The sequence below is a fragment of the Eurosta solidaginis genome, chromosome 5, assembly GCF_040869045.1.
Source record: "Eurosta solidaginis isolate ZX-2024a chromosome 5, ASM4086904v1, whole genome shotgun sequence".
Lineage (NCBI taxonomy): Eukaryota > Metazoa > Arthropoda > Insecta > Diptera > Tephritidae > Eurosta > Eurosta solidaginis.
In genome coordinates this window covers 129,280,083-129,303,425 of record NC_090323.1, presented here as the reverse complement: position 1 = coordinate 129,303,425, position 23,343 = coordinate 129,280,083, and the positions used below count along the sequence as shown (strand labels likewise).

Below are 23,343 nucleotides of genomic sequence, written 5' to 3'. Positions count from 1 at the left end.
CAATCACAGATAAATCCCTCGCGCCAGCTGAAGCGGGTGCCAGAACAAAAAATGTGCCGTGCCAAAAATTTTGGTAAACTTTAGTTTGACCTACAACTGTAGAATAGCGTTCAAAAATTATGGGCAAAAAGATAAAAATACTTGTTTAAGTGTAAGTATTATTAGTTCGAAGGCGGAGGGTAAATATTATTTCCCATTCAAAAGTTATCACTAAAAACAGGTTTTGTAAATATGAACTCCCGATGCAACCAGTCCATTTTGATCGCAGAACCTGGAACGCCAGACATGTAGGATAAACCCTATCCATTAAATAATGTTAACTATTATATCATAGGTCCGATTTACTGAAATTTCAATAGAATATATTGTTTTCACTGCGAGTTAAATGCGTTACAATATTTGACTAATTAATTTAATCGAAATGTTATTTTTACTTAGATTTGTTTATATTTAACTCTCAATAGTCGTATAATTGTAAAATAACTTTAAGGAAATAAATATTTTACGACTATCATTTTATTAAATGATTGAAACTATAATCGCCGAAATGTATGTCAAAAATCCCCATTTTCAGATCTATTCATTTTTGTTTGGAGTGGCATCATTGATAAATGTTATAAAAAATGTGCATTTTGACAGCGCTCTCTCGAAACAAAGAGTTGCAAATCCATTCATCTATGGTAGCTGATAACTAACTAGTAAGCTCTGGAATGGAAAAGCCTAGAAGTATGCAACGAGAAATCAAAAAGTATAAACGGCCTCGACAGTAAAGGCGCGAGAATTCAGTTTCATTTAAGCTATCAATCAGTTTGAGTTAAGCAAGCTAGTAAGCGAAATATAAGTGTTTTTGTGAAGTACTTTAATAAAGGCCATTTTGCATTATTAAAAAGTGGAGTTATTTATTCAACAGTTTAGTGATTCGAACTTAGCAGAAGATTGCAAATAAAAAGATTTGCAGTAAAATTCGTTACAATATATTTATTTCTCATAAAAATTTTTGCAATTTCTATGTAAAAATTTAAAAATCAAAGTTTAGCAAGAATATGTCTTTATACAAGGAGACATTTTTCGCTGATTTTTGTCCATTTATATAAAGTGCTTAAAATTTTTATGCTCAGCTGAGCAGAGCTCACAGAGTATATTAACTTTGTTCGCATAACGGTAATCCGTAACGGCATAAATAATCGAGATAGATATAGACTTCCATATATCAAAAAGATCTGGGCGAAAAAAGAAATTCATTAAGCCATGTCCGTCCGTCCGCCCGTCCGTCTGTCCGTCCGTCCGTAAACACGATAACTTGAGTAAATTTTGAGATGTCTTGATGAAATTTGGTATGCGGGTTCCAGGGTGCTCATCTCGGATCGCTACTTAAAATGAACGAAATCGGACTACAACCACGCCCACTTTTTCGATATCGAAAATTTCGAAAAACCGAAAAAGTGCGATAATTCATTACCAAAGACGGATAAAGCGATGAAACTTGGTAGGTGCGTTGACCTTATGACGCAAAACTGAAAATTAGTAAAATTTTGGACAAAGGGCGTCGCACGGCCCACTTCTAAAAGAAGGTAATTTAAAAGTTTTGCAAGCTTTAATTTGGCAGTCGTTGAAGATATCATGATGAAATTCGGCAGGACGTTACTCCTATTACTATATGTGTGTCAAATCAAATTTTAACAAAAAATTCAATATCTTTACAGTATATAAGTAAATTATCTTAATATTCAATTCCAGTAATGATATGGTGCAACAAAATACAAAAATAAAAGAAAATTTGAAAATCGGCGTGGCTCCGCCCTTTTTCATTTAATTCGTCTAGAATACCTTTAATGCCATAAGTCGAACGAAAATTTACCAATCCTTGTGAAATTTGGTTGGGGCATAGATTCTATGACGATAAGTGTTTCTGTGAAAATGGGCGAAATCGGTTGAAGCCACGCCCAGTTTTTATACACAGTCGACCGTCTGTCCTCCCGCTCGGCCGTTAACACGATAACTTGAGCAACAATCGATATATCTTTACTAAACTTAGTTCACGTACTTCTCTCAACTCGCTTTATCTTGGTATAAAAAATGGCCGAAATCCGACTATGACCCCGCCCTCTTTTTCGATATCGAAAATTGCGAAAAATGAAAAAAAAATGCCATAATTCTATACCAAATATGAAAAAAGAGGTGAAACATGGTAATTGGATTGGTTTATTGGGACAAAATATAACTTTAGAAAAAACTTTGTAAAATAGGTTTGACAGCTACCATATTAAGTAGAAGAAAATGAAAAAGTTCTACAGGACGAAATCCAAAGCCCTTGGAATTTTGGCAGGAATACTGTTCGTCACCCTGTACTGGGTCACCCTGGTCCACATTTTGGTCGATATCTCAAAACGCCTTCACATATACAACTTAAACAACAACAACAACAACTTTAAAACCCTCATCAATACATTTAATTTGATACCCATATCGTACAAACATCTGTTAGAATCACCCCTGGTCCCCTTTATGGCGATGTCTCGAAAAGGCGTCCACCTATAGGACTAAGGCCCACTCCCTTTTAAAATACTCATTAACACCTTTCATTTGATACCCATATCGTACAAACACATTCTAGAGTTACCCCTGGTCCACCTTTATGGCGATATCTCGAAAAGGCGTCCACCTATAGAACTAAGGCCCACTCCCTTTTAAAATAGTCATTAAAACCTTTCATTTGATACCCATATCGAACAAACACATTCCTAGAGTCACCCCTGGTCCACCTTTATGGCGATACCTCGAAAAGGCGTCCACCTATAGAACCAAGGCCCACTCCCTTTAAAAATACTCATTAACACCTTTCATTTGATAGCCATATCGTACAAACACTTCTAGAGTTACCTCTGGTCCACTTTTATTGCGATATCTTAAAACTTTTAAATTATGACCCTTCTATTAGGATAAGTCAATATGTACATATATTTGTATATTTCAATGTATAAATATATAGTAAACATCCATGCTAGCTGTCTAAATAACGTTTAAAATTGGTTCAACGCGTTATCAGGTTCAACCATTTTGTGAAATAAATTGGGTAACTTCAAGTTATTGTCAGAGGCAAAGCTGCAAAAATCACGAGTACTCCATGCATGCATTTGTCCAATGGAACAAAGCGCAGTTTTCTATTATTCGATTACGATCGAATACGATTTTTTTAAATTTTTCGATCCATGCGCCACCTATCCGAGTTTTTTTCTTATTATTGCACTGGCATCGGGTTCTGAACTATACAGAGTCAAGCTAAACAAAAACTTTAAACGCGTTTTTCTCGAAAACTTGTTTTCACCCCTACTAGACAGCTGACAATCAGATGATTGATCATCTGTCAGGAAGTGCTGTAAGAAAGTCACATCAGGGCGCAGTACGAATATCCCATCAGGTTTGCTCTAGCAGTATGACAAACCTGATGGGTTTGGCTGTATACGTGTGACTTCAGACATGACGTAAACATTTGTCAGGGCGGAGGCATCATGCCGGATGTAAACATTTGTCAGAGCGGAGGCATGATGCCGGATGTAAACATTCGTCAGAGCGGAGGCATCATGCCGGATGTAAACAATTGTCAGGGCGGAGGCATCAAGCCTGATGTAAACATTAGTCAGGGCGGATCCATCAAACCGGATGTGCAAATCAATCACAGAGGATGCATCATAATAAATAAAAAACATATAGATGTATATAAAAATTCGTTTATTATTCAATATATGTGCACTTTTATATAGTACTTATGATAAAAGACTATAAAAAGATCTCAAAACGTCCAATTAAATATATATATCACATTATTTATTCTAACTTAATTTTACTTGTATATCTGATTACTTTTTTTAATGTTTTCATTGTTCATTAAAATTTCATTTCTTAAAATAAAGTATATTTACATTATTTATTCTAACTTTACCTATTTACATATATATCACATTGCTTTTCTTTATGTATTCATTAAAATTTCATTTCTTTAAAAAGCTAATAATTATTTGTCTTTTCATTCTCAGGTACTTATGATAAAAAAAACTATAAAAAATATATATATATTGCATTATTTATTATAACTTTTACTTATTTAAATGTGTATCTCATTACTTTTTTATGGATTCAGTATTCATAAAAATTTTATTTCTTTAAAAAAAACATAAATTGCATTTTTAATTTTAACTTAAACTATTTATATATGTATCAGATTGCTTTTCTTTATGTGTTCATTATTAATTAAAATTTCATTTCTTTTTTGTCAAAAAGGCTTTTATTTATTAGTTTTTTGTCCTTTTTGTCTCAGGTAGTTATGATAAAAACTATATAAAAAATTTAATTAAACATTGGGACTAAATTAAAAAATATTTTGAAAACTTAGAAAACTTCATTTAAATATCACATTATTCTAACTTAAAAAAAGTAACTGACTAACTTAAAAATATAACGAAAGCTTAAAAACTTCATTTATATATTACATTAGCCTAACTTAAAAACAGTAACTAATTAACTTAAATATATTCCGCAAACTAAAAAAATTCAAAAACATAAAAAACCGAAAATTCAAAAGCTACAACTTAAATGAAAAAGAAAAGAGGAAAAATTTCATTGCGTACGATGCATGTCCTTGGTGTATGAATACATCTAAAAACGTACCAAAAATCAAAATAGGAATACAATTTATAATACATCTCTCTTTATAACATCTTACCGCGAAGAAATGTCTCGAACAAGGAAAGCTTTTAGAGACTTTTCTTTCCAGCTGCTCCCGCCCAGTTGTACTCTTCCATCAACGTATCACTAAAAATTTCTTTTACTACTCGGGGTATTTCCTCTGAAATGCCCTTAATTTTGAACATATGAGCCTTCTAAAGTATGAAAGCGAAATTAAATTATGGTAAAAGAGAACTTTTTGAGCCAAATTACCATTGCTACAGCATACTCCTCTACCTTCAATCTTTCTTCCACCCTTAGAACCTCTAATACATTCTGGAGAGGCAATGCGCTGGCAACTTCATCCATGTACTTGTCTCTGACTTCCCCAGTAATTTTGCACACAGAGCTTTCCACCTTCTTCAGCGTCACCTTGCACTCTCGCATTAAGTGCTGTTGCGCCAAAGCTTCACTCTTCGGTACCGCCTGTTTAAAATGAAGGTTTATTGTTAAAGTATATATATTAACAAGAAACGAGTTGAAAATCGGTGTTACAAAACATTATATACTGAGATGTAAGCTTTAGCAACAAAGTAGTTTGGTTGAGATATGGTCGGTACCTTTTTTCGTTATCAGCCAAATTCTCAATCTTTTTCCCATTCTCCATACAAAAATGGTTGAGGATGGCAAATAACGGGAGAAATCTCCCCGGGGAAAAGATTGAGAATTGGGCTGTATATTTAAGATAATAATCTATCGTTGTTGGACGGCCATAACCGTTTAGACGGTTAAGCGCCAATTAAGTAAGAAGTAAATAATCTATCGTTAGGGGAATGAAACTAATATTCTGCATAGCAAAGATTTGTATACACACAAAAAAGCCTAAGCCATTAGAGAATAATTGAAGTTAAAAGTAAAATTAATTAAATAAAAACAATACTTACATCTTGCTTAATTTGCTCCACCATTTTCATTAGTACGCTTTGATTATAGCTGAGTGTACGTTGCTAAGTTTAAAGAATACAAAAAGTACTTTGCATGAATATTGTAAAATACAAATATCTAGTTAAATACAAAATCATTCTGAATTTTAATGCCATTTTCCTCCGTCTCCTATTACCCTACTTCTTACATTCTGTTCAATTTGATCCATCTTATAAATAATCTCCATCAAAACTCCCAGCACATCTATAAAAAGAATAATATACGTTTAATATCTTATACAAAACAATGGGGCGTATTCATAGTCAAACTTAGTTAAGAACTAAAAGTTAGTTACAGCTTTTTGACATAATTTTCTATTGGCTATCTGTCGAAAAAGCTTCAACTAACTTTATGTACCAACTAAATTTCGTCTATGAATATGCCGCAATATGTAATATACATCACATCTACCTAACTGATAGCTTTCTTGTTGCACATATCTACCTTTGGCTAAAATATTCGTGCAAGTCTGGTGATTAACTTGGTGTATAGAGTAATTAAATAACTCTAACCCATATCAAACTGGATGTGAGACAGTTCTCAAGACCAAAAAACTTTTGTTATAATGCAAAATAAATAAATAGTGCAGTGAATTGATAGCAAGGGCGGTAATTCTTTACTTTAGCTCAGAACTGCTAAAACTCGTCCAAAAATATCAGGAGATGTGTTAAAAGACGCGCTTTGGACCCAGGATTACGAATCCGAAAGCGGAAATTCAAAAGTTTATTTCGTTTCGGAAATATTTGCAAACAAATTTTAAAATTTTCATGTGGTTGTTATTTTGATGATTTTGTGGTACCCACAAGAAAAACTGTGGGTAAAAGTGTTTTGCGCGGATATAGTTGTGGTCTCCAAACCGGTGTTGGACCCACCCAGAGTAGTTTTTTAAAAGCGCGGCCAAAGGCCGCCAATGCAGAAAGGTGTTCTGCGCAAAAAATATGGGTAATAGTGCAGTTTACGGTACCCACCGAAATTTGGGCCAAAATTTTCGAGTGAGGTATCAAAAGACGCGTATTCACGTCTAGATCAAGAATCCGAAAGCGGAAGTTAACTTTTTTTATCCATTCAAAAGATATTAACGAAAAACCGAAAAAAGACCCCGGGTCCCTCCGAAACCGGGGTGGTATCCATAGTATTTTTGCGCAGAAAACATTTCTGCGTTGGCGGCCTTCGGCCGCGCTTATAAAAAATAACCCTGGGCTACGCCATGCCAAGTCCGAGTGTGTGGTATAACCGTGGCTCCGCCACGGTGATGCACAATTTTTTTTGTGGGTATAAACACAACAACAACCACATTAAAATCGCCAACTTCAACTGCAAATATCTCCGGACAGAGATAAAATTTTACTTTTCCGCCTTCGGATTATTGTTCTCGAGATTAATACCTCACTCGAAAATCTTGGTCCAACTTTAGGGTGGGTACCGTAAACTGCACTACTACCAAAATATGGATCCCACCCCCGGTTTCGCAGTGCTTCGGGGCCATTTTTTGGTTTTTTGGAAATATCTCTTGACAGAAATAAAATTTTGAATTTCCGCTTTCGGATTCATGGTCCTGGGATCAAAACGCGGTCGAGTTTTAGCAGTTGTGAGCTAAAGTAAAGAATTACCGCAATGGGGTGCTCTACATAGCAAATTTCTTTGTGATTATTATATCTGGTTCTGCTTTAATAGTGGTGGAAAGTGCAGCGACATTATGTCGGGGAATGTTTCCAGTTATGACTTGTTGCAATTTGGGAATTCTTTTGCTAAACCAGAGGGCCCTTTATTCAATCCTGCGCTATTAAATTTAATTATCATGTTACACCTGGATATTATACCCGTCTTTGTATTAAAGGGTGCATCTATACTTGTAAATGTAACTTCTGACGTGATATTACATGGGGATTTCATCTTGGCAATCATTTCTTTGCTTGGACAGTGGAAAAATATAGAAATATTGCATCTGGATTATCTGTTTTCCTAAAAAATAAGTCTGAAATAGGTCGGTGTGCAATCCCATTCTGAGGTAGGGCAGCAATCGATGTGCAAATGTATTAGGGCGGGCTGAATAAATACAAAGCTTTCTCTTTTGGTATAGTGAAAATATGGTTAAGGACATTCAAAGAGATGGCTGTGAACATTTAAGCTTTTAATTTTAATGTAGTGTATTATCACGATTTTTTTTTTCACCTACAAATAACATGGGAATATTTGATTTTTAACTATATGTGGGCAAATGATTTGTGTATAAACGAAAGGTAAAACTCTTGCGGCCACCGTGGTGTGATTGTAGCGTGCTCCGCCTACCACACCGTATGCCCTATGTTCACACCCCGGGCAAAGCAACATCAAAATTTTAGAAATAAGGTTTTTCAATTAGAAGAAATTTTTTCTAAGCGGGGTCGCCCCTCGGCAGCGTTTGGGAAGCGCTCCGGGTGTATTTCTGCCATGAAAAGCTCTCAGTGAAAACTCATCTGCCTTGCAGATGCCGTTCGGAGTCGGCATAACACATGTAGGTCCCGTCCGGCCAATTTGTAGGGAAAATCAAGAGGAGCACGACGCAAATTGGAAGAGAATCTCGGCATTATATCTCTTCGGAGGTTATCGCACCTTACATTTATTTATTTATTTTTAATACTCTAGAAGGGGGGTTTAAAACAAAATGAAAATTAAAAAAATGTACCTCCATTAGGTCCTGTCAGGTTGACTTCAATTTGGTTGGTTCCAACATCTTCAGCCTGATCTCCTTGTAGCAGTCCTTCAGCCTGATCGCCTACCATTCCTGCTGAGGAAATGGCAGCACCTTCGGCTTCAGATGTAGCCTCATTAAAACGTCTATTCGTTGCAAACACTTTATTGAAAGAATTCGCTGAAAATTATTGAAAGTTAACTTATGTACAAATCATGTACAAGAGATGTTCTTACCATTATTTGTAGATTCCATAACTGCACTTCTTCTTGTAACTGGACTCTTCAAAAATTTTAGAATCAAAAACTAAAGGATACGTTTTAATTATATTTTTAAGATTTATTTATTCGAAAGTGTGGAAAGTGGTTCTTTATTGAAAGTTTATGAAACAAGGATTAGGAAAAAGTGGCTTAATTGGAAAACTCATGGAATAGGTGGTGAAGAAGGGGTATAAGCAAAAATTTGCTTTCCTGAGGGATACAGAAGTACTTGTAATCAAGATCTTCTCTCTTTAAATCAACCAAATTTAAGCTTGGCTCACTTGCAACAACAATACCTAAACTATCGGAGGAGCTAACAGGTACATCGAAAAAATTTTGCGTTTTCCGAAAAACAGTACATTGCACTATTTCCAATTCTCCCGACCCTATAAGTTCTACTACGTTTATAGGGCCGACTTTTTTGCTATAACAAAAACAGTCTTTATCTTTCTTTAAATCAATATCGAAAAAGCCTAGCTTTGAAGGTTTGTGAATCGATGAACTTACATCTTGCCTTTCTTTCAACCTTAAAAACAGCTGTTGCAATATTTGATTTGGTTTTCTTACTATCTTTTTTAAAAATTGCATAAAATTTTCAAACCTGTAAGCAGAAAAGGAATCTAAAGGACCAAGATCTTTGACACATTCTGACAAGTGTAATAAACCATGAATGTTGAAAGTAACGCTTTCTTTCCCAAACATTACACTGAACTGCGTGACGAAATGCTCTAATATATCTTGGGCAACATCAGCCTCAGACCTAAAGACCTTTCACTTGAAAGAAGTCGAATGCCGGTATGTAGTAGTAGGAAAAGGAAGTACAACTCACTACTAATGCAGTCTTTTAAAACAAAAATGCCTGTGTATAGCAGGAACTGTCTGAATTCCGTTGCTTTCCACCGACTAACTTCATCTAAACTTCTCGCAGTACGACAGAATTCAGAAGGAAAGTAATTAGAAATAAATTTAATATTTTCATTTATCTTTCGGATATTTGTATCGCTATTCAAATTTTTTAAAAACCTTCTTACGACACCTAAATCTACCAAATGCATACAGTCTAGTGGAAACTGTGAAACCATTTTAAAGCCGGCATCTTCTAAAACGGGTTTCTGTTGCCTGAATTGAGGACTGTGGTGAGACACATGATCTCTTTTCTCAAAACTTATATCCGTCCTGGGTATACCAGACGTTGTGGGTAAATATAATTTCCCATCCCAGTCACCCCCTATATGACACCTGGGGCATCCATGTTTGGCATTAAATGACATAACACCACTAACAAACGCCCTAGCTGGGGAGTCGCAAATGAACACACGCACATCAAATCTTAAGAACACTTTATTGGGACCGACAGCAATAAGGTTTTCTCGCAGGGATTTTGCCTCTGAAGCGAACTTAGCCATAAAATCATTAATATTTTCAGGCTTTTTAAAACCTGAGAAGCTAGCTATAACAAAAGGATCAACACTAGGAAAATGTACTAGTGCTCCAAGAATAGGTCATAAAACTCGACTTGAACTGTTAAAAAGTTTGAGACCATCTACTCCCATATCAATTAAAACCTCTTCTTGTGCCTCCAAAAATGAAAATTTTGTAGAAACTAGTTGGTCTTGTATACCAAAGTACAAAAATTCACCATTTGGCATAGATTCTACACAGACTTTTTCTCGAAAGGTATCTAAAAGAGTTTTGGCACACAACGGCACATCCTTTATCCCACCCTTTTGGAGTGCCTGAAGAAGTCCGTCTATAATGTTATGAGGAACTTTAAAATCTATGGCCCAACTTCTTAGCAAGTCGTTCAGATCCGTACCTGCACCCTCTTCTACATAATAACTTTGGGCACCTCAACACTCTTCTACGCTTTCATCACTATCACTTCGAACACTATCAACTGGCAAACACTGACTTTGCAAAATCTCACTACTCAAAGGATTAGCCTCACTTTCCAAAGGATTAGCAACACTTTCCAAAGAATTAGCAACACTTTGCACTTTATCTTGAGAGGACTTCTCAAGTTCTTTAAACATTTTAACGTTATCGTCAAAGAGCTTTTTCTCTTTCGATAAGCAATTAGCAAAATGCCTTCTTTTCATATTTTTTTTATTATATTAACCTTTATTTTATTTATTAATTAATTAATTTAAAAATCCCGTCGCGCTCTGAAATTTTTAAGTCTTTTGCGTTTTAGAAAATAATAGCTTTGTTCTGATTATCTCCAAATATCGTTCTCGTGTTCCCAAAACTGACCGAAAATAATGCAAGGGAACACAAATTGAGTTATTTATGGACAGGTACGCACAGTTTCGGGCAAACATGAAAAAAAAATTAACAACACCAAGTTTGTATGTATTAGTAATCGCAATACTTTTGTGTGAATGTGTTGGTGAACACATCAGCGTTCTGCTCACACGTCTTGTAGGGACATTAGGGTCGCTAAGCATATATTCCTCGTGTTCCAATGGTACATGAACCAGATACGGACAGAGATTTAACATGCAAATGCAACAACACTGTGAACCATATGGATCACATTGTTGTTGCATTTCCATGTTAAATATCTATCCGTATCTGGTTCATGTACCATTGGAACACGAGGATTGTCTTAAAGTAGAAAGTGGTAACGACACTCAATAAGCTGTTCAATCCTTTGCTTTTGCTTAAATTTCAACATTGGTAAAATTGATTTGATTACTTTGGTAAAATGAGTCAAGGGTCTAAAAAAAATAGCAAAAGGCGTTATTGTAGATTCTATAATGAGTGGATTTCCAACGAAGATTTCAAGCTTTGGTTATAAAAGAAGACGATAAAACGGCATATTGCAAATATTGTAAAACCAAAGTTTCCATCAAATTTAATGGTATAAGGGCACTGAAACAGCACAAGAACACTGAAGCGCATTTAAGAAATTCAAAATCAGTTGCAGGATCATCGGTGCTACCCGATTTTTTTCTTAAATCCAGCAGCGATGAAGAAAACAAAATTTTATTTGCTGAGCTATTGTTAACTTACCATGAAGTAAAACATCATCAGAGCTATTTTTCTCAAGATTGTAGTAATAAACTGACACCTCTGCTTTTCAAGATTCATAGGTTGCGGTAAAGTTTCGATGCGGAAGGACAAAGGCTACAGCATTTGTTAGTAATGTGCTGGCCCCACATTCTCTTTCCACAGTGCTAGAAGAACTGGGAAATTCTCCATTTTCCATTTCATGCGATGCTGCAAATAAAGGCAATTTTAAGCTTTTTCCGATTGCTCTTCGCTACTTTGACAAACATAAGGGATCTCAGATTGCTCTCATTGACTTTTATGAAGATGCAGATGAATCGTCCAGTGCAATTGCCAACAATTTAAAAAAAATTGTTGAAGATCTGCATTTAAATTTACAAAATATAGTAGCATATGGTGCAGATAATTGTTCAGTAAACTATGGCAAATAAGTCCGTTTTTGTACATTTACAAAATTCTATTAGCCGGCGGCAATTAATTACTGGACATTGTCTTATGCACATTTTGCATAATGTTGCAAAATACAATACAAGTTATGGGCTTACGATGTCGATTCTTTAGATATCAAAGTGTTTGGTGAATTTTCATCCAGTGCAAAAAGAATATCTCATTTAAAAAATATTTTCGATTTTCTCGAGACTTAGTATCAGAATTTGTTAAGGCAGGTTACGAGGTTTTTTACATTATTTCCAGCTGTTGGCAGATTGTTACATAACTAGACTAGGTTGAAAAAATAAATCTGGGGTTAATCCTCTTGTCTTTAAATTTTTATGCCAAGGCAATTTATTTCAACCGTTTACGTTGGCAGAAGCTTATATCTATTTTGTACGTAATGTTATGAGTCTTTTTAATCAGAATATAAAAGTCATGAAAAAAAATTATATAAATATTACAGAAATTTATACCATTTTTTTAAAGCTAAACAATTAATTACATTACAGATTAGAGAAAAGATTTTACATATTTTACATTTATCAAGATATAAACAAGCTTACTACAGACGAGCAATCATTATTTGAAAAAGAACTAAAAGAGGCGCATATAAACGAGCATATTTTATATTGAAAAAACTTCAGCGACGATTATTTTTTAAGATATGCTCACCAATATCTTTGAGAGACCTATTATTTTTTGAAAATGCTATACCAATTGTGAAATTTATGGGAATAGAAGTAAATGAAGATGAGTTATTCTCTGAAATATACTTATTGAAAGACCTTCTTCCAGCTTTGAAGGCGCAACTATTACAAATACAAACTAAGCCTAGTACAAGTCAAAACAATAAGCCTTTCCTTCATGTGAGCTTTGGACGTTGTTCTTTGCGAAAACGGACGCTCCAAATTTGCTAGATATCATTAAGCATGCTTATGCAGTTCCAGTTGTTGTTCTTGTACTAGCGATAAAGACACTCCCTGAAGGCTTTGGTAGTGTTATCGATGTTGATGGTCCTTTGCCGGACATAGATCCGGTACGCTCCGGTAACAAAGCACCATTAAGGCACTAGCCCGACCATCTCGGGAACGATTTATATGACCACATTAAACCTTCAAGACCATCTCTCCCTCCTCACCCCCTAGTTCCATGAGGAGCTGGGGGTTGTCAGAGCCTCGTCTGTTAATGAAACAGGATTCGCCGCTGGTAGGTGAGGTTGACAATTGGGTTGGAGAAGCTATATATTGCGCTGGCAACCCCTTGATAGGGTTGAGCAACATAACCCCTTGAATCCCTTGCAGTTCCAGTCTCTAATCCTTACGTAGAGCGAGTGTTCAGCGTAATGAAAAATTTGTGATCTGACAAACGAAATAGGCTGGGCATTGAGATGGTGAAATTTGAATTTTTTGTACATTTTAATCATATAATGGAGTGTTTAGAATTTTCGGAATTGCTTAAAACTGAGAAAGGAGCTTTACTTTTAAAAAGTGTAAAGTCAGAAAAAAGTATTCGTTTAAGTAGTCCAAATTTAAATTTTTAAATTACTTTAGAGTCAGTGTTTTCTGACGCCTTGCGTTTACAATCATTTTTGTTATAAAAAATGGATTAAAGTTTTTTGTTTTTGATAATATTTTCGAGCCCATGCCTTTAGTAATGATAAATTAAAAAAATAAATGTAAGGCGCGATAACCTCCGAAGAGATCTAAGGCCGAGCTTCTCTTCCAATTTGCGTCGTGCTCCTTTTGATTTTCCCTACAAATTGGCCGGACGGGACCTACATGTTTTATGCCGACTCCGAACGGCATCTGCAAGGCAGATGAGTTTTCACTAAGAGCTTTTCACGGCAGAAATACACTCGGAGCGCTTGCCAAACACTCCCGAGGACGACCCCGCTTAGAAAAATTTTCTTGTAATTGAAAAATCTTATTTCTAAAATTTGTTTGATGTTGCTTTGCCCGAGGTGTGAACCCTGGGCATACGGTGTGGCAGGCGGAGCACGCTACCATCACACCACGGCGGCCGCCAGTAATGATAAACTATATACGGAATTTGTTGCTTATGTTTTGTATTCTTTAGTGAGCTATTTTATATATTATTTTGTATGTACAAAATGTTATATAAAGATTAAATGTTTTTGTGCAATGGAAAAATGTATGTACCTTTTACATATGATATATCTACATACATTAGATCGAATGTATGTAAGTAACATATTAATGAAATAACAAATTTATTTATTTTTAATTTCTGTTTGTTAAACTTGAATTTTTGATGTTAAGTTTTATTGATTACTCAAATAAATTGTTTATAAGTCCGTTTTTCTTTGAAAAATTTATACAGATTAAAAATAATCCACCCCTTCTCCTATCTCCACTCTTAACCCAGATAACCCTAATGTACTATATATAGGACGGCCAGTTCATGTAAAATCACGCACGGGCGGGGGTCCCAGAAATAACGGGAACACATTGTTATGCGCAGCAGAGATTGCACAACTGCGGCAATAGTTGTCATTTGCGCTTTTGCTATAGGTATTTGATTTTAAAATTTGCGAAATTTGGATAATGAAAAATTAAAAGATACGCTTTGAAAAGTAAGTTAATTTAAGCGTGCTAATGTTGAAATTTTTTTATGTTGTAATAGAAAAGCATAGTAAATAAGTGTGTTATCGAATACATTCAATAACATAAACTATTTTTAAACTTTTATTGTGAATTTCAATGTGAATGAATGTTAGTGTACTATATGTAGGACACTTTAGAAGATATACGTCTACGTGTGTTATTTTATTACAGAGGTCTTTCGCTTCAAGATGCCGTTGCCTTATTGGAAGATGATGACGAAAATGCTGCTGAAGTCGACGATGTAATTCTGTTTCCTCCAGTTAATGCAAATGGCAATATTACGGATGAAGATTCCGGTCCGGAAAACGCTTTTGATGTAAATAATTTCCCATCATCACAATTACAAGCCCCTGCCGAAATAAGATATAAGGCACAACAACTTGAAATTTCATCAGATGAGTCTGATGACAATTTACCCTTCAGCGAACTTCAAAGAAAGAACAAAATATAAGCCTTTGTAGAAAGAAGTTCAATCAGAGGCAAAAAGTGGTACATTCCCTTGGTAGTTCACTGCATTTATATTGCAGTTCAGAACGCTTGGCATATATATCGCGAGCAAGGAGGTAATCTTGACCAACTGAGTTTCAGGTGCGTAATCGTTACAACGCTACTGACCACGTACCGAAAGCAACCAACGTATCAAAAGGGCCGACCAAGTTGCTCGAAGGAAGTCGGAATTCGTTACGATAGAATTGATCATCTTGTAGCACCACAGGAAAAACAAACCCGCTGTGGATTTTGTCATCAGAGAACAACTACCAGATGTTTGAAATGTGATGTTGGAGTACATACCAAGTGTTTTGTTGATTTTCATACTAATAAATAATAGTTTGTCTGAACAGCATATTTCCCTGATGTACTATATATAGGACACCTCCAACAACACAAAAATCATTTATTGCTTTTTGCGTGAAGCAAAAATACGTTTTTATATCTATTTTAAGAAGTTCGAAATAAAAAAAGTTATACAATTTCCGCTGCATAACTTTTTGGGTTAATCTAATCCAGTTCCTCTAGCAATAGCCTAAAATTATGCTATACATACTATATTAAATACCAGGCACAGTGGTGGGAAGACAATTGCTTTGGAAAAATGAAGGAAATTCAAAAATTACAAGTGACAATGAAAGATTTCGCACATTTTTTTGCTTATTTTTTTACTTTTTTTACTTTTTAGTTAATAGTTATAAATTAAAAATGGGGATTTAAAATTTTGATTAGTAAAGTATACAAAACAAGTAAGGAAGGCTAAGTTCGGGTGTAACCGAACATTACATACTCAGTTGAGAGCTATGGAGACAAAATAAGGAAAATCACCATGTAGGAAAATGAACCCAGGGTAACCCTGGAATGTGGTTGTATGACATGTGTATCAAATGGAAGGTATTAAAGAGTATTTTAAGAGAGAATAGGCCATAGTTCTATGGATGGACGCCATTTAGGGATATCGCCATAAAGGTGGACCAGGGCTGACTCTAGAATGTGTTTGTACGATATGGGTATCAAATGAAAGGTGATAATGAGTATTTTAAAAGGGAATGGGCTTTAGTTCTATAGGTGAACGCCTTTTCGAGAAATCCCCATAAAGGTGGACCAGGGGTGACTCTAGAATATGTTTGTACGATATGGGTATCAAATGAAAGCTGTTATTGAGTATTTTGAAAAGGAGTGATCCTTAGTTCCCTAGGTGGACGCCGTTTCGAGATATCGCCATAAAGGTGGACCAGGGGTGTCTCTAGTTGTACGATATGGGAATCAAATGAAAGGTGTTACTGAGCGTTTTAAGAGGGAGTGGGCATTAGGTCCATAGGTGGACGCCTTTTCGAGATATCGCCATTAGGGTGGGCCAGGGTGACTCTAGAATGTTTGCACGATATGGGTATCAAACGAAAGGTGTTACTGAGCATTTTAAGAGGGAGTGGGCATTAGGTCTATAGGTGGACGCCTTTTCGAGATATCGCCATTAGGGTGGGCCAGGGGTGACTCTAGAATGTTTGTACGATATGGGTATCAAACGAAAGGTGTTACTGAGCATTTTAAGAGGGAGTGGGCATTAGGTCTATAGGTGGACGCCTTTTCGAGATATCGCCATTAGGGTGGGCCAGGGGTGACTCTAGAATGTTTGTACGATATGGGTATCAAAGGAAAGGTGTTACTGAGTATTTTAAAAGGGAGTAATCCTTAGTTCTATAGGTGGACGCCTTTTCGAGATATCGCCATAAAGGTGGACCAAGGGTGACTCTAGAATGTTTGTACGATATGGGTATCAAACGAAAGGTGTTACTGAGTATTTTAAGAGGGAGTGGGCATTAGGTCTATATGTGGACGCCTTTTCGAGATATCGCCATTAGGGTGGGCCAGGGGTGACTCTGGAATGGGTTTGTACGATATGGGTATCAAATGAAAGGTGGTAATGAGTATTTTAAAAGGGAGTAATCCTTAGTTCTATAGGTGGACGCCTTTTCGAGATATCGCCATAAAGGTGGACCAAGGGTGACTCTAGAATGTTTGTACGATATGGGTATCAAACGAAAGGTGTTACTGAGCATTTTAAGAGAGAGTGGGCACTAGGTCTATAGGTGGACGCCTTTTCCAGATATCGCCATTAGGGTGGGCCAGGGGTGACTCTAGAATGTTGGTACGATATGGGTATCAAACGAAAGGTGTTACTGAGCATTTTAAGAGAAAGTGGGCATTAGGTCTATAGGTGGGCGCCTTTTCGAGATATCGCCGTTAGGGTGGGCCAGGGTGACTCTAGAATGTGTTTGTACGATATGGGTATCAAATGAAAGGTGGTAATGAGTATTTTAAAAGGGAGTAATCCTCAGTTCTATAGGTGGACGCCTTTTCGATACATCGCCATAAAGGTTGACCAAGTGTGACTCTAGAATGTTTGTACGATATGGGTATCAAACGAAATTTGTTGCTGAGCATTTTAAGAGGGAGTGGGCATTAGGTCTATAGGTGGACGCCTTTTCGAGATATCGCCATTAGGGTGGGCCAGGGGTGACTCTAGAATGTTTGTACGATATGGATATCAAACGAAAGGTGTTACTGAGCATTTTAAGAGGGAGTGGGCATTAGGTCTATAGGTGGACGCCTTTTCGAGATATCGCCATTAGGGTGGGCCAGGGGTGACTCTAGAATGTTTGTACGATATGGGCATCAAAGGAAAGGTGCTACTGAGCATTTTAAGAGGGAGTGGACATTAGGTCTATAGGTGGACGCCTTTCGAGATATCGCCTTTAGGTTGGGCCAGGGGTGACTCTAGAATGTTTTTACGATATGGGTATCAAACGAAAGGTGTTACTGAGCATTTTAAGAGGGAGTGGGCATTAGGTCTATAGGTGGACGCCTTTTCGAGATATCGCCATTAGGGTGGGCCAGGGGTGACTCTAGAATGTTTGTACGATATGGGTATCAAACGAAAGGTGTTACTGAGTATTTTAAGAGGGAGTGGGCATTAGGTCTATAGGTGCACGCCTTTTCGAGATATCGCCATTAGGGTGGGCCAGGGTTGACTCTAGAATGTGTTTGTACGATATGGATATCAAATTAAAGGTATTAATGAGGGTTTTAAAAGCGAGTGGCCATTAGATGGATATGTGAAGGCGTTCTCGCGATATCGACCAAATGTGATCCAGGTGATCCAGAAAATCATCTGTCGGGTACTGCTAATTTATTTATATATTCAATAACACTAACAGTATTCCTGCTAAGATTCCAAGGGCTGTTGATTTCGCCTTGTAGAACTTTTTCATTTTCTTCTACTTAATATGGTAGGTGTCACACCCATTTTACAAAGTTTTTTCCAAAGTTATATTTTGCGTCAATAACCCAATCCAGTTACCATGTTTCATCCCTTTTTTGTATTTGGTATAGAATTATGGCATTTTTTTAATTTTTCGTAATTTTCGATATCGATAAAGTGGGCGTGGTTATGGTCGGATTTCGGCCATTTTTTATACCAAGATAAAGTGAGTTCAGATAAGTACGTGGGCTAAGTTTAGTAAAGATATATCGGTTTTTGCTCAAGTTATTGTGTTAACGGCCGAGCGGAAGGACAGACGGTGGACTGTGTATAAAAACTGGGCGTGGCTTCCACCGATTTCGCCCATTTTCACAGAGAACAGTTACCGTCATATAATCTACATATGCTCCTACCAAATTTCAAAAGGATTGGTAAATTTTTGTTCGACTTATGGCATTAAAAGTATTCTAGACACACTAAATGAAAATGGGCGGAGCCACGCCCATTTTGAAATTTTCTTTTATTTTTGTATTTTGTTGCATCATATCATTACTGGAGTTGAATTTTGACTTAATTTACTTATATACAGTAAAGATATTAAATTTTTTGTTAAAATTTGAATTAAAAAAAAATTGTTTTTAAAAAGTGGGCGTGTTCTTCATCCAATTTTGCTAATTTTTATTTAGCGCATATATAGTAATAGTAGTAACGTTCCTGCCAAATTTCATCATGATATCTTCAACGACTGCCAAATTACAGCTTGCAAAACTTTTAAATTACCTTCTTGTAAAAGTGGGCGGTGCCACGCCCATTGTCCAAAATCTTACTAATTTTCTATTCTGCGTCATAACGTCAACCCATCTACCAAGTTTCATCGCTTTAACCGGCTTTGGCAATGAATTATCGCATTTTTTCGGTTTTTCGAAATTTTCGATGTCGAAAAAGTGGGCGTGGTTATAGTCCGATATCGTTCATTTTAAATAGCGATCTGAGATGAGTGCTCAGGAACCTACATACCAAATTTCATCAAGATACCTCAAAATTTACTCAAGTTATCGTGTTAACGGACGGACGGACGGACGGACGGACGGACGGACGGACGGACGGACGGACATGGCTCAATCAAATTTTTTTTGGATCCTGATTATTTTGATATATGGAAGTCTATATCTATCTCGATTCCTTTATATATGTACAACCAACCGTTATCCAATCAAACTTAATATACTCTGTGAGCTCTGCTCAACTGAGTATAAAAGGGGTAAATTCCCTTGTGAACTCCCCCCGACGATTCGAAGAAGAAGAAGACGAAGCATGAATCAATCCAAAAGCTCCCCTTTTTTAGACTACCACCAAAGAGGATAAAATTTACTAGGAAGTATAAGGTCCATTGGACTAAGCCTAAGCGTACTATTTCGAAAGGTATATATAATATATATATACTCTGCTTTAACGCAGGGGTCGCCGAAATCAAAACCTGTGGCTCTGTTAAAACTAAAATCGTCTTATTTATTGGTGGTGGTTTAGTTGATGAAAAATCAATGAGGTAGTAGGACGTATGCACGCATGTGTTTGTTAACACACAAAAAAAAGTAATTCGTAAATTATGCCATATCAACTAAATGGTTCACTGTTCCTAAATTTGACATCTTTCACCCTCTGTTTCCAGACAACTTAGCCCGATCTAACGAGCAATAAGTTCTCTATTCACATGTAGATGCGAAGCGAAATAATTAACCTTATCACCACTTAAGATGCTATGGTTTAACGGGCCGGCCAATAAAGATCTCACATAGACTGAATGTGTCCATAGTGTTACCAGAATTTGTTTGACGTCCAAACGGAAAAAAAAACCCCAATTAGGTAACAGCACTTATGTTATAAAATAATTCCGTGCTTTTGAAAAATACTAGAGGTTTTGCAAGACCTGGCTTAAATAGCTGCCTCGAGATCTTGCAACTCTGCCACCCCTAGTCGCTGGAGCCTTAACCTAGTGAGCGCAGGACACGAACACAGCACGTGCTCAACAGTGTCTTCCTGCAGCTCGCACTTCCTACATCTGCTGTTACTGACGAGGCCTAACCCATAAGCATGTGATGCCAGAAGGCAGTTCCTGTTAGTATGCCCATCGTGAGCCTTAAGTTTGCTCTCTTTAGAGATATAAGAAAATTTGTGAGTCCCACATGCGTTTTCTGCTTGATGAATCATATGCAACTCCTGTTTTCTTTTGATTTCTCCAAAACCGATTTGGACGTCCACCATCGATTCATCAAGTACTGCACCCCAATTAAGTCCCTTCAATGCATCTCTACATTCCCGGACACTTTTTGATGGCGTACTGTGTGAGATTAATGCCTTACTCGCGACCTGACAATCAATATATATATTAACGCGACAGCAGCTTAGAATGGCTTCCTTCAGAATTTCCGATGCTTTCTTCACGGCTACAATTTCTGCCGTGATCTGGCAGCGGGTTAGGGGGTCAGAATATACCCGCGGTAGGTATGCCTGTCGTAAGAGGCGACTAAAATACCAGATTCAAAGGGCTGTGTAGCGCAACCCTTCAGGTTGCCAGCGCAATATATAGCTTCTCCAAACCCAGTTGTCAACCTCACCTATCCGCGCTCCTCATGGAACTTGGGGGTGGGGAGGGAGGAATGGGCTGAAGGTTCAATGTGGCCATATAAATCGTTCCCGAGATGGTCGGACTAGCACCTTAATGGTGCTGTGTTACCGGAGCGTACCGGATCTGTATCCGGCAAAGGACCATCACATCGATAACACTCCCCAAAGCCTTCGGCGAGTAACCTTATCGCTACAACAACAACAACAGCTTGTAGAATCTACTTATTTCTGGATCGGCACTGTAAACGGCAGACCCGACCTCATCCATTAATTTGGAACCATCGGTATACACAGGCATAATATGTTCTATTTATTTCCGTTTCTATAATATTTTTTACAAAAGAGTTTTTCAATTTCTTTTCCATTTCCTTTAAGTAATTACTTTTGGGATTCCTTGTAATGTAATTGGAAAATTTTCATTTATATTTTCAATTTCTTTCGAAAGAAAATAAGAAATTGCTTTTAGTGTTTTTTTTAAGGAATTGAAATTGCTGTGGAGGAAAGGAATTGATTAATTACTCCCAACAAGTACTTGTATTGGGGAATAATTGACGGTTTTAATTCCTCTAATCTTTGTCAAAATTTTCGTTCGTTCTAATTTTGAAGCAAATAGAAATTTGTTGTCGACGCTGTCCACAACACAATATGCACATACCGACAAAAGAAGAAGCAGTACCTATAAAAGAAATGAATTTGCTGTTGGCACTTCGTTAATCGCAGGTTAGTCGATGCCCCATAAATGCAGAAAGCAAAAATTCAGAAACACATTTTTTCAGAAAACATTAGTCAGAACCCTTTTTTCAGAAAGACAAAATTCAGAGGTCAAAACTCAGAAGTCAAATTTCAGAAGTCAAATTGCAGAAGTCAAATTTCAGAAGTGAAAATTCAGAAGTCAAATTACAGAAGGCAAATTTCAGAAGTCAAAATTCAGAAAGTAACCAGACAACAGAAAAAACATAAAATTTTTCTCAAAATTCAAAAACGTTTATTTATTTGGAAAGAATTATATATAAAGAAAAAGTAGTACAATCCAAAATTTTGAATTGTGTGCAATAGCAAGCATGTAATTAATTAATTTTTTCGCGTTTATCTTTTTCATACGAATTTACAATTTTTGTTGTTATATCGGCCTACTGATTTGTAAGATCGCGCGTTCGAATCGAGCTCAAGTCCTAACAATAATTATTTTTTTTATCATTATTTTTGTTATGATACATTTTTTCTTAATTGAAAACATTTTAAATTAGAATAGAAGAAAGAAAAAATTTAGACAACTGCCAAAGCTCGTTGTATAGATCCATTTCGGGAACTGCTAAATTCCTTCACCGGAAACGTTTAGACGCCGCTCTATAACCATTCAGCTATCACAGCGGTTGTTTGTTTGTCTTCATGTTCTGGTATGCAGGCCCATCGAGAGGGGGGATGGGGAGTCTTTAGTTGTTCCATGTGCAAATTTTAAGCCGAATTTCAAAAGCAACAAGTATTGATAATGATTTCTTGCCTGGGCCTGAGGAGACAATAAAAATATCAAACAAAAATGTGTTTCTCAGGGGGCCCGCGATTTAGAGGTACTAAGACATTTTTTTTAATTCAGGAGTTTTTAGTTGTTCCATGTGCAAATTTTGAACCGAATTTCAAAAGCAACGAATATTGATATTGATTTTTTGCCTGGGCCGGAGGAGACAATAAAAACATCAAACAAAAATGTGTTTCTCAGGTGGGCGACGATTTAGAGATACTAAGATATTTTTTTTTTTTTATTCAGGAGTTTTTAGTTGTTCCATGTGCAAATTTTAAGCCGAATTTCAAAAGCAACGACTATTGATAATGATTTTTTGCCTGGGCCTGAGGAGACAATAAAAACATCAAACAGAAATGTATGTTCACATGAATCCGAAATCGTAAAGTTTTCGTGGTGACACTGATGAAGGTTCATCTTCAAAAAGTTTTCGAACAATACCACCAACTATGTATCAAAGTCCAGATTATTTAAATGACTTCGATATCGGTACCGTCAATAATGAGTTTTTGCGATCTGAAGAAGTCAACGAAATAATTCGTCGAGGTCATCAAAAGTGTCCTGTTATTTTTCCACGTGATTGTCATGACGAGGCATTTCCTACCTCGTTGTTAAACAGAATCTTGCCAAATGGAGAGAGAGTAGAGCGTGACTGGTTAGCGTGGAGTGCCACTAGCAATGCTTTTTATTGCCTTGCATGTCATCTGTTAAGCACCAATACTTTAAATCGACCTAAAATTTGTTCTGCGGGAATTCGAAATTGCAGGTGTGGAAGAAGGTATACGTCCATCACACGAAAATAC

General features: G+C 36.5%; 2 protein-coding genes across 3 annotated transcripts in view; both read right to left on the bottom strand.

Moving 5' to 3' along the window:
* Nucleotides 1-23,343, bottom strand: part of LOC137252732 (uncharacterized) — a 160,470-nt gene that overhangs the window by 10,500 nt on the left and 126,627 nt on the right. The window lies entirely within an intron of this gene.
* LOC137252735 (uncharacterized) lies at nt 4,618-10,927 on the bottom strand. The gene is made up of 7 exons (XM_067788813.1): nt 8,554-10,927; nt 8,312-8,497; nt 5,795-5,850; nt 5,607-5,669; nt 4,936-5,148; nt 4,721-4,877; nt 4,618-4,653 (listed from the first exon to the last, which is right to left on the bottom strand). Exons 1-6 carry the CDS (start codon nt 8,570-8,572, stop codon nt 4,752-4,754), a joined length of 663 nt encoding a protein of 220 aa, XP_067644914.1. The 5' UTR covers nt 8,573-10,927; the 3' UTR covers nt 4,618-4,653; nt 4,721-4,751.